The 15,000-nt window shown below is 38.3% G+C and overlaps 3 protein-coding genes across 5 annotated transcripts in view; all 3 read right to left on the reverse strand.

Annotated features, from left to right (window-relative positions):
* The window catches only part of LOC108183350 (NACHT, LRR and PYD domains-containing protein 3-like), a 16,353-nt gene extending 3,160 nt beyond the window's left edge, over positions 1 to 13,193 (reverse strand). The window contains exons 1-10 of the mRNA NM_001444934.1: positions 13,115 to 13,193; positions 12,397 to 12,447; positions 12,116 to 12,223; positions 10,824 to 10,931; positions 10,624 to 10,678; positions 9,529 to 9,724; positions 7,666 to 9,433; positions 5,129 to 5,302; positions 2,539 to 2,712; positions 566 to 739 (exon numbers count right to left, since the gene is read on the reverse strand). Coding sequence (NP_001431863.1) covers positions 566 to 739; positions 2,539 to 2,712; positions 5,129 to 5,302; positions 7,666 to 9,433; positions 9,529 to 9,724; positions 10,624 to 10,678; positions 10,824 to 10,931; positions 12,116 to 12,223; positions 12,397 to 12,440 — 2,801 coding nt within the window. The 5' untranslated portion in view covers positions 12,441 to 12,447; positions 13,115 to 13,193. The remainder of the gene's footprint in view (positions 1 to 565; positions 740 to 2,538; positions 2,713 to 5,128; positions 5,303 to 7,665; positions 9,434 to 9,528; positions 9,725 to 10,623; positions 10,679 to 10,823; positions 10,932 to 12,115; positions 12,224 to 12,396; positions 12,448 to 13,114) is intronic.
* Positions 1 to 15,000, reverse strand: part of si:ch211-232d10.1 — a 257,203-nt gene that overhangs the window by 3,161 nt on the left and 239,042 nt on the right. The window lies entirely within an intron of this gene.
* LOC110438442 (NACHT, LRR and PYD domains-containing protein 3-like) overlaps positions 1 to 15,000 on the reverse strand; it is a 94,089-nt gene that overhangs the window by 3,161 nt on the left and 75,928 nt on the right. The window lies entirely within an intron of this gene.

The raw sequence follows: 15,000 nt of genomic DNA on the forward strand, positions 1-15,000 counted from the left end.
TTCAACATGTGATTGTCACTGGACTATATCAGAACCAGCATCACTGTCTGCTGATCACTTTTATTGCCTGATATTTTGTGTTCATGTTAGTTTAGAAGCAGAAAAGAGCCAGATTACAAGATATGTGAGATATTTGCCAGAAACATCTTTGTTATGTCCACATTGTGAATGTAAATTGATATTGTTTATTTTCTTCCTGTTTATAGTTTTACTCCGCCCTTATTAAAGTGTGATAAAGGACATTCTGTGTCTGTGAAGTTCATGAGGGAGAGTTTAACTTGCTGTTAAAGTATACACAGGACGTATTTGGAGAACAGTACACACACATCTCTGAGCTGATACTGTACAGTTCTTCAGCAGAAATGTAGAGAACAAGTTTCACTGCTCAACTACAATGCTGAAACTGTACAGTGTTAATATGAGATATAATATCACGCTTAATGTGAGAACTGCCCCAGTGCACTGACATATTTAACAGCTTTGATTCATATCTGGACACTAGAAGAGCAGTGAAGTATCAAAGTATCTGTATTCACAATAAAAAAGGCAGTGCTGCTCCACATACTTGAGTTTGTCCAGTGTGTAGTTTGGATCCTCCAGTTGTTCAGAGAGCAGCTTGACTCCTGAATCTCCTGGATGATTGTAGCTCAGATCCAGCTCTCTCAGGTGTGAGGGGTTTGAAGTCAGAGCTGAAGACAGAAAACCACAGCCTTCCTCTGTCACCATACAGCCAGACAATCTACAAACACAGCAATAGTCCACATCACACAGTTGGACAATCACACATCTCTTTGTGTTGTGAAGATGCTGACTGCTGTTTCTGCTCATGTCAACAGCAGTGATGAACACACACATCCTGATCAGCTCTCCTTATTGATCACATCAGCAAACACACTCACACACTTAACAAGGACTCGACATCATCTGTAGAAGTTTATATCAATATAAGCAAAATATTACCCCAGCACATTTGAGCTCTGCATCTGGTAATATTTAAGGGCTGTTCACACAGAAATGTTGAATGTCGACACCCACAGACAGATTCAGCCTGGTAAAGTTTTCAAACAGTGAACTGAGACTGCAACTATTAGTGAAATCTATATTAAAGCTCTTCAAATATGATTTAGATTTACAGTAATTGTTTTTCATGTTTAAATCTGATTTATTCTTGTGTTTAAAGCGTTTGTCATTCCTCTACTTCAGTGTCTCAGACTCATTCAGAAATGATTATTAAATGCTGGATTAATGCACAAGAGAGTTTGGCGAACACGTTTTACACCATTTCAAATATATATTATATGTGCGGCTGTATAAGTCACATACAGCGCTCAGCATAATGGAGGACAGCCCATTCTGAAAACCAAGACTTTCCTCCATTTCTCAGTCAATATAGGCAGTGTATTCTGCTGCATTTAAACAGAACACATTTATTAAACTGATTTATTCATGAACATCATATTTCAGTCACCAAACATATTCAGAAATTGAAAGATAATATAATATAATAACATAATAATAATAATATATAACATATTACAATTAAAATAAATATTGCAAAAACCCAACTAAATTTCAGCAATTTTCTTATTGTTTTGCTTCTCTTGATTTTTCCTCTTTTTAAATTTGTATTTAATATTTTTCTATAACACATAGATTTAAGTGCACTAGTTTTTGGACTGTTATCTTAAGTTATTTTGTTAGATGAGCTCCAGATTTGGCTAATCTATTGTATATGCACACATATAATACTGTAGAGCTTCCTATTAAAATATCAATGTAAAAGAGAGATTAGTGAGGGCTGTACTTATATATGCTGAGCTCTGTATATTGTTCACCCAGAGTGTTTACATGGTCACACAGCAGTAACACAACAAGCATTGAGTTTGGGCTAGCTTCTGCAGATGGACATTGCTGTACACTGCCCTTGATGGGTGAGTGGGGGAGTGTCTGTTGTCTCTCAGGTGTGAATTATTCATGAGCATTGTCACTCACACATACAGCTGAGATCACCCAAAACACACTTAACAAAATGTAGATCATTGTAATGTTTTCTCTGAATGAGAGAACAGAATAATTTCACATAATTGTGCAGTAAATATTCTAGTCTACAAGACTGCTTACTCTAAACTCTTGTTCAGACACATTCGGTGTGGTTTTTTTCCGCTAAAACCTACTAACCACACATAATATTTATTTCTAAAAAACACCAGCATATACATCAATATTTCCCACATATTATTGTAGCTCAGTTTGTGCTGAACACAAATGAAACACATGTTGGCCAGTTCTGTGTAATAAGTAGCTGAAATCAGCACAGATGTCAGGGCATGTCAAAACATCTCAGGGGCCCCAAAATCACCTCAGACCCCTGAGGGTTAACTACAGGTATAGTATGAGCAGTGTGAAACACAATTACTGATAAACCAGAATTCCTGTTATCTGGGGTTTAGTATCACCCAGGGTTAACATGTTCAAGCATGAAGAGCTCTAATATGAAACTGTCTGACTGTAGTTATTGTAGAGTGGAGAATCATTTACCTCAGTGTGTCCAGTTTACAGTGTTGACTCTTCAGTCCATCAGAGAGAAGCTTCACTCCTGAATCCTGCAGGTCATTGTTACTCAGGTCCAGCTCTCTCAGCACACAGTTTGAGGATTGTAGAGCTGAAGACAAACTCTCACAGGACCGACCAGTGAGATTACAGAACTGTAGTCTGTTTAGAGGACAAACACAATATTGATTGAATATTGTTGATCTGGTGTGTTTAATAGTCTGAAGCACATCTGACTGTAGCAGAGATGGCAAAAGTACACACATCTGTTACTTAAGTAGAAGTACAGATACTCAAGTTTAAAACGACTCTGGTAAAAGTAGAAGAACTGACTACACTTTTAAAAAAGTACACTTAAAAAAAAAAAGTAAAACGTAGCAGTTTCAACCACAGTCCAAATACACGCAGTATAGGGGAATAATAGGTAACTAAATAGGCAGTAGTGTATAAGTGTGTGTGTGAATTGGTGTTTCCCAGTACTTGGTTGCAGCCGGAAGGATATCTGCTGTGTTAAACATATGCTGGAATAATTGGCGGTTCATTCTGCTGTGGCTACCCCTGATAAATCAGGGACTAAGCTGAAGGATAGTGGGTGAGATAGGTAGGTAACTAGTCCTCTCATACTATTGATACAATATTATAAACTAACCTACATTTACAATTTGCATGTAAAATGTTTGTTTCCAATTTTCTGAAAGTATCCAAGCAGCATCACGTCCTGTAATACTGTACAACATTGCTCATAAAGTCGCTCATGTATCATCATCCTGACGCAAACTCACAGCGTTCAGCATCAAGTTTTGTGGCCGTTATCAAAAACATCAGCTGCTATTCACGTTCATACACTCTAATGATAATTCTGTAGGCCTGTCTGTCTTTATAAATAATGTTTATATATATATATACATACACAGTGAAATACTTTTTAAAATAGTTTTTGTTTATTATTATTTTAATAACAAAACTGATAACAATAATTTTCTGTAGCATCTTTAAAAGTTGCATCTCAAAGCACTTTTCAAAATAAAGTAAAACAGATGCATAAATAACAGAATTAAAGAAAATAAATAACGAACACACAGAGAACATGTAAACTCCACACAGAAACCACACATGTAAGAACAGTATCCATCTGAAAATGCAGGATTGCAATTATTCAGCAAAGCCTTTATTAACAAGGTAAAATACTAGTATTTTTGACCAGTCTGGTGAACAGTTTAAAGCCATTAAATCTTTAAAAGGGCTTAAAATAGTTAAAATCCTCTTTGCAATATCAGTGTACAGCAATAGTTTACAGCAGTGTAGATTTACTGTTGTAGATGGTGCTACAGTGCACGGTGCTCAGCTATAGCACTGAGTAAATAAGTAGAGCAATGACCAAGCAGTAAACTCCCACTCTCCCTCATGAAGCTAACACAGAAGTACCTGCAACTGCAATTCATGGAAATCCCACTACTCACGGCTCCTTAAAGAGCAGATTTCTATTGAGCCCACTGTTAAAATGGCCGACTTTACAGCAGAATAAAGGTGTTTTGGTTCATATGGCTAATATTAGCCTTCATGATAACTGTGAGGGGGGTGATGTTTCTTATGACTCATCTGTTTTCCTTTATTTCTTTATTTTCCTTTATATTAAGTCTGCATAATTATGGGCGTGGCCACTTTGAGTGACAGCTAGGTCTCGCTGGTCGCCGTCTCCTCACCTCAGCTGATTCCGGCTGATTAGCTGCTGAACTCGATGTATTTTTGTGTTGTTTATGCGGCTTTACACAGTCAGTTGTCTTTTGGAATAGTCTCCTACAAGAATCAGATGATATGGCATGCTGTGTGCACTTCACAAACCATTCATGTGGCCTCCATTTCCCAGGTGAGTGAAATGATATACTTATATAGCCTCTCTATAAATGTATTTGTTTTGTATAAGATCATTCATCATTTAAATGCTCTTTAGAGCTGTAATGTGCTCCAGAATCTGTCAGATTGATTAGCTGCAGGCTCTAGATCAGTCATCTGAAGTGTTGTCATACAGTGTTATGCTGGAGTTCGTCAATACTCTTGTCTTCTTGTGTTAAGTCTTGTGTCCTTTATTTGTCCTTTGTTTAAATAGCGCTTGTTCAACACTTTGGTAAAAGCTTGTTGTCTTTAAAAGCGCTTTAAAAAATAAACATTGTCTTGACTTGTCATTGATTTATTATTCCTGTTTGCTTTTTGAGCACTGTTGAGCGAGTTCTTAAACACCTGTGATTGGTCATCGTGTTCCTCTACAGAGATGATGATGCTGATGACTGCGCTGATCACAGCTGATCCATGACAGACGCAGTGGAGAAAACTCGTTCTACAGACAGCCTGGATCCACAAGTATCACCGATAGCTTACATTTAAATAGATTTGTCTTTTTTATTCAGTCAACTCATAGATATAATCATATAATCATTATCAATGTGCAGAAACGAATAAAATCACATCCCTGCATTTTTTTTGTTTATTATTCTTCTGCCAATTTACCTGAAAGGGGTTCCACATTTGGTAACACAATATGTAACTGACTGTAGTTATTGTAGAGTGGAGAATCATTTACCTCAGTGTGTCCAGTTTACAGTGTTGACTCTTCAGTCCATCAGAGAGAAGCTTCACTCCTGAATCCTGCAGGTCATTGTTACTCAGGTCCAGCTCTCTCAGCACACAGTTTGAGGATTGTAGAGCTGAAGACAAACTCTCACAGGACCGAACAGTGAGATTACAGAACTGTAGCCTGTGTAGAGGATAAACACAATATGTTTGTGTTGATCTGGAGTGTTTAAAAGTCTGAAGCACATCTGACTGTAGTGACTGGTTTAACTTCACTAATTAGTGAGAACATCTGCTGATTTTAGCATTTATTAGTTTTAATGTCTATGAAAAACAATTAAATGGCTTCCTTCAGATGTTCCAATAGCCCAACTCTTTATTAAACTCCTAACACAGGTTTTTTAAAATTCATCCTTCATCTCAGATAACAAACTCACAAAAGATCAGTGTTGCCAGATGGAGCTGACTGATTCCAGCACAAAAGCTAATGAAACCCGCCCAGTCAACACTGCAAAAGATATGAGAATATTTTATATGACTCTCACATGCTTATTCTGAATATATATGTGAAAGACTCTTGTCAGATGATATTTTAGAGAGCAGGCGTGAGCTTCAGCTGTGTCCTCTGTGTCATTTTCTGTCTGATTCAGGCTCACACTGATACGGCTAACAGCTACTCTGACTGAAAGGATTTACACAGCACAAAAGTGTGTGCTTGTAGAGCCGTGACACTTTTCCTGGTGACGTGAAGCCGATCTGCAAATCACAGCACAATACATTAGCTGACCAATCAGAGCGGACTCATTCATTTCAGAATGAAAAAAAAAAAAAAACATCAGTGTGATCATTCAACTCTCACCAGGAAGAACTTTTGGGGTGCTATTTCATTTTATAGCTGACTTTTGTGCAATTTCCACTAATAAACAATGTAATTTACTGGCTTACTGGTTTTTTTATGAGATAGTTCTCCTAAACCTTTACTCTCCATTAAGGGTGCTTTCACACTTGGTTTAATTGCCTGGACCGTGCCCAAGTTCGATTGTCCCCCCTTGCCTCCTCCTCGGTTGGTTTGTGTTCACGTTGTCTTTTTTCCTTCTGAACCAGGTACGCTTGCGTCATCAAGCTGCTGTTTTGTTTACGGCCATTTCTAAGTGAAGGTGACGCAAGCAAGCGCCGCTCATCGTGGTCATTCTGCTTTTACTGAGTCGTTTGGTTTTGGATATACAGTAAGCGACTGGCGTCTATCTGCCGCAAACATATTATAAACATTCAGAACATCACACAGTGTCTGCAGGAGCTGTTTTTGGAGGAGACAAGCAAACATCACTGAGTATCACTGTTTGCCCTGTCTCAGTCACAGTTGTCACCAAGATACGAAACGTGACACACACACACACATATACACAAACAAACATTATGAGAACGATAGTTTGTTGTACAGTTGGCAGTTCACTTCCGTTATTTGGTATGATTGCATTCACATCAGAAGTGAACTGTACCAGAATTCACATGAACCGTACCCCAGACCACCTCTTTCAGGCGGACTCAGGTACGGTTCATGGGTGCGCATCCAAGTTCAGAAAACATGTTCACACTAGCTAAACATACTGTACTATGACGTCAAACAAACCCAGGTGTGGACTGAAAGTGCCAGTGTGAAAGCACCCTAAAGCAGGTCGCACACCAGAAGCGCCACGACACGGCGCGCACATGACAGTATAAAGTATTACACACCAGACGCGCACATTCACATAATATTTAACATGAAACTGATCAGATGGCGCTCTGTGGGGCGACTGAAATATGAACTGCGTCCTGAGTCGTGGCTGGGCGCTGCCGACAGCCGCCGACTTGCGGCGCCGGTGTGTACACTGATAGAAACCTATGTTTAGAATTTTAAAATACATGGCGCTGCACGACGCCGAGCGACGTTTCTGGTGTGCGACCAGCTGAAATCATTTATATCCAGTAGATTCTGCGCTACCTTTATGATGTGACATGGTTAGACTTTTGATTCTAGAGACACATTTGACTGTACAGAGCTTTTTTGACACAACAGCATGGAGATCTTTAACCATCTAATCACTGAAATTAGCAAGTTGTCTAGAAGTGGCTAAGTCAACTTGGATGAGTGAGCAATCTGCAACCAGAATATTTAAGTATTAGCTAACTCAACATCCTCTGACTAACTTTAGGATGTCGACATACTGTCTGAGAGAAGACATGCAAAACCCGGACTGTAAAAGTCTGAGCAATGTTTGGTCCCTAGTGAACGCATAACTGAAGAGTATGGGAACAGATATAAATCAAAACTCTAAATTAAGTCATAAATGATGAATGTGATCCGTTCTTACAATTAGAAATACAGGCTAAATTTTAGGATCACTTAAAATTGGAGGCAGATTAAATTCAGAGCTAAAAAAACAAATATAAATAAATTCTAATAAATAAAATGCTTTTCAGAAGCACTAGAAAAGCTTACAATTATTATTTCCTCATTGGGCTAATAGATGGACTTCTACAGATGAAAGAAACACTTTGACTTACAGAGCTCTTTTGGAGGTTTTGATGACTGCTGATAGTCTGATGAGACACTCGTCTGATCTCTGGAATTTCTGAAGCTCAAACTCCTCCAACTCCTCCTCTGAGTTCAACAACACAAAGACCAGAGCAGACCACTGGGCAGGTGAAAGGTCAGCAGATGACAGACTTCCACTACTGAGGTAAAACTGAATCTCTTTCAGCAGAGTTTGGTCGTTCAGTTCATTCAGACAGTAGAACAGATTGATGGATCTCTCTGGAGACAGATTCCCTTCAAGTTTCTGCTTGATGTAGGCAATTATTTCCTCTTTGCTCTGGTCTCTGTCATTCCGCTGTGTCAACAGGCCTCGTAAGAGCTGTCGACTGGACTGGAGTGACAGACCGAGAAGGAAGCGAAGGTAAAGGTCCAGATGTCCATTCTCACTTTCCAGAGCCTTGTTCACTGCAATCTTCAGGAAATCAATCATTGTCTCATCTCTGCTTTTTTCTGCTTGTGTCTTGTCATTGTCTAGAATCAGATGTTGATAAAGGGCTGCAATGAACTCCTGAATGCTCAAGTGAAGAAAGCAGTACATGGTACCAAGAATGATTCCCGTCTCCTCCTTAAAGATCTGGGTACACATGCCTGAGTACACCGATGCCTTATAGACGTCAATGCCACAGTCTTTCAGATCGCTCTCATAGAAGATCACATTGTTTCTGTCCAGCTGCTGGAAGGCCAGTTTCCCCAGTGAAAGGATGAGCTTTGGATCCCAGGAGACATCTGCTGTGTTTTCTCCATCATACTTTCTTCTGCTCTGCTGGATCTGAAAGCGGAGAAAGTGTGTGTACATCTGTGTCAGAGTCTTGGGAGATTCCTGCAGTGTTTCAGCATGAGCCCTGTGTTTCAGTTTCAGTATGTTCTGGAGAACAGTGGCTGAAATCCAGCAGAAGACTGGGATGTGGCACATAATAAAGAGACTCTTTGACTGTTTAATGTGATCAATGATTTCTCTGGCCTGATTCTGATCTGTGAGTCTCTTTCTGAAGTACTCCTCCTTTTGGGCATCATTGAATCCTCGTATCTCTGTCAGCCGGTCGATACAGTCAGCAGGAATCTTACTGGCAGCTGCTGGTCTGCTGGTGATCCAGATGAGAGCAGAAGGAAGCAGATTTCCCTTGATGAGGTTCGTCAGGAGAACATCCAGAGAGACTGCTGAAGATACATCACCACACGTCTCATTACCAGCAAAGTTCAGAGGAAGACGACATTCATCCAATCCATCAAGGATGAACAGGACTTTGAATCGTGTGCTTCTTGTAAGGTTCAGTCTTTTAGTCTCTGGGAAAAACTGAGTTATGAGGTCTTTTAAACTTTGTCTTTCTTTCTCCTTTAAGTTCATCTCTCTGAATGGAAGAGGAAACATGAAGCTGATGTCTTGATTTTCTTTCCCTTCAGCCCAATCCAGAACAAACTTCTGCACAGAGACTGATTTCCCGATGCCAGCAACTCCTTTTGTCAGGACAGTTCTGATCTGCTCGTCTTGTTCAGCTGCTTCAAACAAATGTTTGCATTCAACCTGTATCTCTAGTGACTGATGACGTCTGGAAGCAGCTTCAATCTGTCTGATCTCATGTTCAGTGTTGATCTGTTCACTCGCACCCTGAGTGATATAGAGATCTGTGTAGATCTTATTCAGAAGTGTGGAGTCTCCTTGCTGAGCAATTCCTTCAAACACACTTTGATATTTCCTCTTCAGGCTACATTTAAGCTGATTAATGTAGAGCAGCTCATCTAAACACAGGAGCAAAGAAACAGAGAGATTTAGTCTTGACTTTTCCAGCTATATTAGTAAGTGTCAGTCTGACAGATACCCATGAGTCTCTTACCCTGGAGAGTATCAGCAGCTTGATCTTGCTTCATCTCTCTCAGGAAGAAGAGTGTGAGATCAAGAGCTGCTTCTGTGATAATGCTTCTGTCCTCATTAAACTCCTTTACAAACTGTTTTCTGTCTTCTTCTTGTAAGATTTTCCTAAAGTTTTCCAGTTGATTGTTCAGAAATCTGATCATTTTGCTCTCAAGATTCTATGATTGAAGAAAAGAGAAGATCAATATTTAAATAAAACATTCATTAACATACAGTTGTGCGTCCACAAACTACTCAATAAAGACAAAAAGACATTATAATATGAGTCTGTTAAACGCTTGATTCTGATTGGCTGATAAACTTTGTAAGGTGTTGTTATTTTCAGATAAACACACAGCTAAAGCAGATTTGGCAGGTTTTGAGCACATGACAGTTTCATATCTCTACACTGAATGATTCCAGTAACTCCACAGTCAAAATCACATCAAAACACACAGAAAGCTTTGGATTTGTAAGAAACTAGTTTCACACACAGGAGAAGTTTGAGGACAAAAACCTGACAGATGTCTGGAACACAACATGGCGGCTTTAGCTGTGGGAACATCAGCATCCCAGCAAACAGATTTCAATTATTACATTTATATTTAAAAGAAGTCTAATAGATGTTTACCAACAGCCCAAAACTAGACTAGTCATCAGATATGCAGCAGTGTGAATCTGTCTGATCTGTGTATTTGATGACTAGTCTAGTTCTGGACTATAGTTAGATGTTTAGTAGATTTTTAGGTGTATCAGCTTAAATTTAGCCTTTTTTGGTCTGGCTATCATTGTTTAGACATCTATTAAAAACTGCAGAATAATTGACTGTGGTCTGTTGAATTATTAGAAAATAATACATAATAAATGTGTAACGTGTGTGAACTATTCACGAATAATTTAATGATTTGCAGTCAATTATTCCTCACTTGACAAATACTTTTTAATTCTTAACATCTTTAATTACATGAAAAATAACAGTTATAAATGAAATGTGTTGCAGAAGCAGGATCTTTTCCAGTAAACATTTTCTGTGTTATATTTACAATTTTAAATATGAATCAAAATGAGTTTTTCCTACCTGGAAGATCCACTGGAGATTGTCTGAATAAGAAACTAAATCTGCCACTAGGTGTCTGTAAATGAGTCAAAGTCATTGAGTCATTTGAGTCATTCACACAACTGATTCATTCCAAAGTGATTCTCTTTACTGAATTGTTGGTTCACAATAATATGCCTGAAACAATCCATGTGTGATCAATAATGTAAAACACAAAATACCTTCTGGCAGATGATGGTGTTTTCTCTCTGAGGTCTGGTGGTGGATAACCCATTGACCGGTCACTCTTCAGAGACACAGAGCTGGACACACATGATCCTGATCTCACACTGAACACACAAAACACACCAGAGGAATAAACTAGTACACCTTGGTACACCTTGTATTAAGACTGACAGATAAGACAATTATTGGGAAAACACACATTTCACCAGGCACAAAACTAGCACAAAGTAACTCTTAGCTCAAGGTCAGGCTGATCAGGTCTGTTAAACAGATTAGACTTACAGTTTGTACAGAAAGTATTCAGACCCACTCTTTGTTCTGTTGTGGCCATTTGCTAAAATAATTTAAGTTCATTGTTTCCTCATTAATGTCCACACAGCAGCCCATACTGACAGAACAACACTGAACTGTAGACGTTTTTGCAGATTTATTAATAAAGAAAAGCTGAAATATCACATGGTTCAGACTCTTTGCTGTGAACTCAGCTGCTGTCTGTTTCTTCTGATCCTCCTTGAGATGGTTCTTCACCGTCAGTTGAGTCCAGCTGTGTTTGATTACACTGATTGGACTTGATTAAAGCCACACACCTGTCTATATAAGAGCTTACAGCTCACAATGCATCTCAGAGCCAATGACAATCATGAGGTCAGAGGAACTGCCTGAACAGCTCAGAGACTGAATTGTGGCAAGACACAGATCTGGCCAAGGTTACAGAAACATTTCTGCTGCACTGAAGGTTCCTCAGAGCACAGTGGCCCCATAATCCTTTAATAGAAGATGTGTGGGACGACCAAACATTTTCCAGAACTGGCTAAACTGAGCTGTCAATAGATCTGTCAAATGCTCTGATCCACTGATTTACAACAAAATAAATGTAAAGGTATTGAAGCTTCATGAAGCAGCGCTCCAAAATCAGCCATCAGCTCTGTTTACTGCAGTACTCTTGTGGATTAGCAGTGTGTTACTCGTTCATGTACACTCAGAGCGTGTTTCGCTGGTGTGTGTTTTAATCTTCTGTGTTTATTGTTCGCTGTCTGGATATTGGATTACTCTTTGTGGATTACTCTTGATTATGATTGATTGCTTGTTTTGTCCCCTTGCCTGTCTAAAAGATACTCTGAATAAGAAACTAAAACCATCACTAGGTGTCTGTAAATGTCTAAATTCACCAAAAGTCATTGAGTCATTTGATTCATCCAAACAACTGATTCATTTACTAATATTGTTGGTTCACAATAACATGTTCAATACAGTCCAAGTGTGTTTAATAATGTAAAACACTAAATACCTTTTGACTGATGATGGTGTTTTCTCTCTGAAGTTTGGAGGACGATCATCTTTAGAGCAGTCACTCTTCAGAGACACAGAGCTGGACACACATGATCCTGATCTCACACTGAACACACAAACACACCAGAGGAATAAACTGCAGGACAAACTTCAGTCTCCTTTACAAGAGTTTATCAGCCAAATATGAGTTTGTTCAGTTTAATTCAGCACAGACTAATAGTTGACTGAAGATCTGTCTGTTGTCATGTTGAAATAATGGTGTAAAAACAGAGTCAATACCTGTGTATCTCTGAGAGAGAGTCCTTTACTCGCTCCTCTGCCATACTGCAGCTAAAACACCAATGCAGACATTAGCAGAGCTTTCAGGAAACAATCACACACACACACACACACACACACACACACACACACACACACACACATACATATATATATATATATAGTCCTTAACATGAATGCAGTTGGTTTAACCCTGATCTGACATCTCCGCTGTTTCACATTTGATTTAAGGTAAATGCATGTTATATAGAGTTTATCAAGAGAAGTTCAGGTTCAGCCAATTGTTGATTTAGTGAGTATTAAAATGTCTCTCTACTAAAGAGGCTCTTTGGTTAATGAGTTACTCTGACGGTCAAAGGTTAAATGCAGTGTTGTTTAAGGATCGTCAGCTTGTTGTTTTTCAGCAGCTTTTCTTCCTGTTCAACTGGAAGGTCTGCTTTAACTTTACTTTTGATTTGGTGACTCTGAATGTTTAGAGTTATATTTAATGCTGAATTATTGGACACTATTGAGTCAGTCTGATATAGAAGAGCACAAACACTGTAAAGGGATTAAAAATAAAGCTTTTAGACACAGTGTTTAAATGAGCGTGTTTGACTCAGTGTTTAATCTGTGTTTGAGGATTTGATCTTCAGGATCAGACATTTAAATCACACTCACACATATAAACCCTTCATCATCTCCACAAATCAGCGTAATGTAGAAGTGTTAAACTCACATGCAGAAGTACAGACGCTCTTGTGCAGCAGGAACACAATCTGAGCTCTTTCACTCTTTCACTTCACTAAAACACACCTGTGTGATCTACAGGTAGATCCTCAAATATTACTGGCTCCACAGAGTGACACTGACATGAATATTCATGAGACTCTCCTGACTGTGGGCGTGTCCTGAAGACGAGTGTGTTGAAGGAAGATTCAGAGAAGGTATTTAAGATGAAATCTGAGAGGTCTCTGATGAATATTTACAGCAATGTTGAACCTATAAAATAAGATTAGAGATTTCTATATAAATGAATAATGTTTAAACAGAGGACAAATCAAGAAAACCATTAAACAGCATTACATTCAGTTCAAATGTTGTAGTTTGTCTTTTATTTATTGTTTGCAACACATAATTTGAATGTACATATGTTATCTCTCTATTTCTGAAGGGGTTTTCAGACTCTTATTTTAATCAATATATCTGTTTATCGATACTTGCTATTACAGTACAGATGTTTAATACTATTTTTTATGGTCATTTTTCAAAATTCAGGATAAAAAGTCAATAAAAATATTGAAATAAAATAAAATAATTTTCCTCAGAAACTGGAAGACGGGGTTGATGTGTCTTGGTTGTGACAAATGATTTATTATTATCAGTAAAAAATCTTACTTAGCGGCTTTTATTCATTTATTTGTTCTTTTTATTATTTGTTTAAAGAAAAATAACATAAGTAAATGCATAGTTATACACAAATCATTATAAAGGGAATGTTAAATTAAATACAGATAACTTAATCATCTGAATAGATCTTTACAGTAACTCTGTATTGAAATCAGGGAATGATTAAAACCTTTAGATCGGTGTAAAAGAGTTGACAGATTCAGGATCAGTTAGCACATTGTGTTTAGTGAATGTGATGTTTTCCAAATAGTTTAACAGTTTTAGTTCACAATCCACAAACAAGATTATCTTAATCAGTTATAATGATCAATTTACAGAACACTGAAATATAATAATAAGATCACGAGAAACCAGAATAGTTTAGTGTAATCACAACTGAAACAGTCATTTAATAATAGTGTCTGACTCATTTTACAAATCTAACACATAAATCATTACTTGGCTAATATATATCTGTAAAATTTTAACATGGCTTTCCTTTACTTTATTAAGAGGTGGTTTCCTGGATCAAGATTAAGCGTAGTCCTAGACTGAAATGGCCATTTAGATCAGACTAACAGAAATGTGCTTTCTCTGTCACGGTTTTAAAAGTCTAAGACTCAGTCTAGTCCAGAACTGAATTGGCTGATTTCCTGGAGGAACACTAGAGCAACTTCAGGACTAAACTGAGGCTTAAATTAAACCTATCAGGAGGCAGGTTTAACTTCAGATTCATTTCATTTGGAGGACACATGGATTACCTGGACTATGTCAATGATGATCAGCGCTTTCCACCAGTCAGGCAAGTTCTTGCAGACAGAAGTGACCCAGTGCAAGTTTTGATGAATTAAGTGTTCGAGATGCATAAAGTAAACCATTTGTGAATTAAAAGCACATCACGTAAACCACCCTGATGCTGGAACCCAGGCTAACTACAAGGTACTGTTCAATGATTATGGAAATGTCTCAGGAGTCATCGGTTGCATAGAGGGAACCCATATTCCCATTAAGCGTCCATCTACTCCAGATGCGGAGGAATACAGGAACCAAAAGAACTGGGTTTCCATCAATGTCCAAGGTGTATGAACTCCCCAGTTAGAGTTTTCGAACGTTGCTGCATGGTGGAAAGGTGCAACTCATGATCCTCCTCAGCTCATCTCTGTATACTCAGTTTGACAGAAGAGATCATAATGGAGTTTTGCTTGGTGACAGTGGGCATGCTCAGAAGGATTTCAG

The sequence above is a fragment of the Danio rerio genome, chromosome 4 (assembly GCF_052040795.2).
Source record: "Danio rerio strain M-AB ecotype USA chromosome 4, GRCz13ab, whole genome shotgun sequence".
Taxonomy (NCBI): domain Eukaryota; kingdom Metazoa; phylum Chordata; class Actinopteri; order Cypriniformes; family Danionidae; genus Danio; species Danio rerio.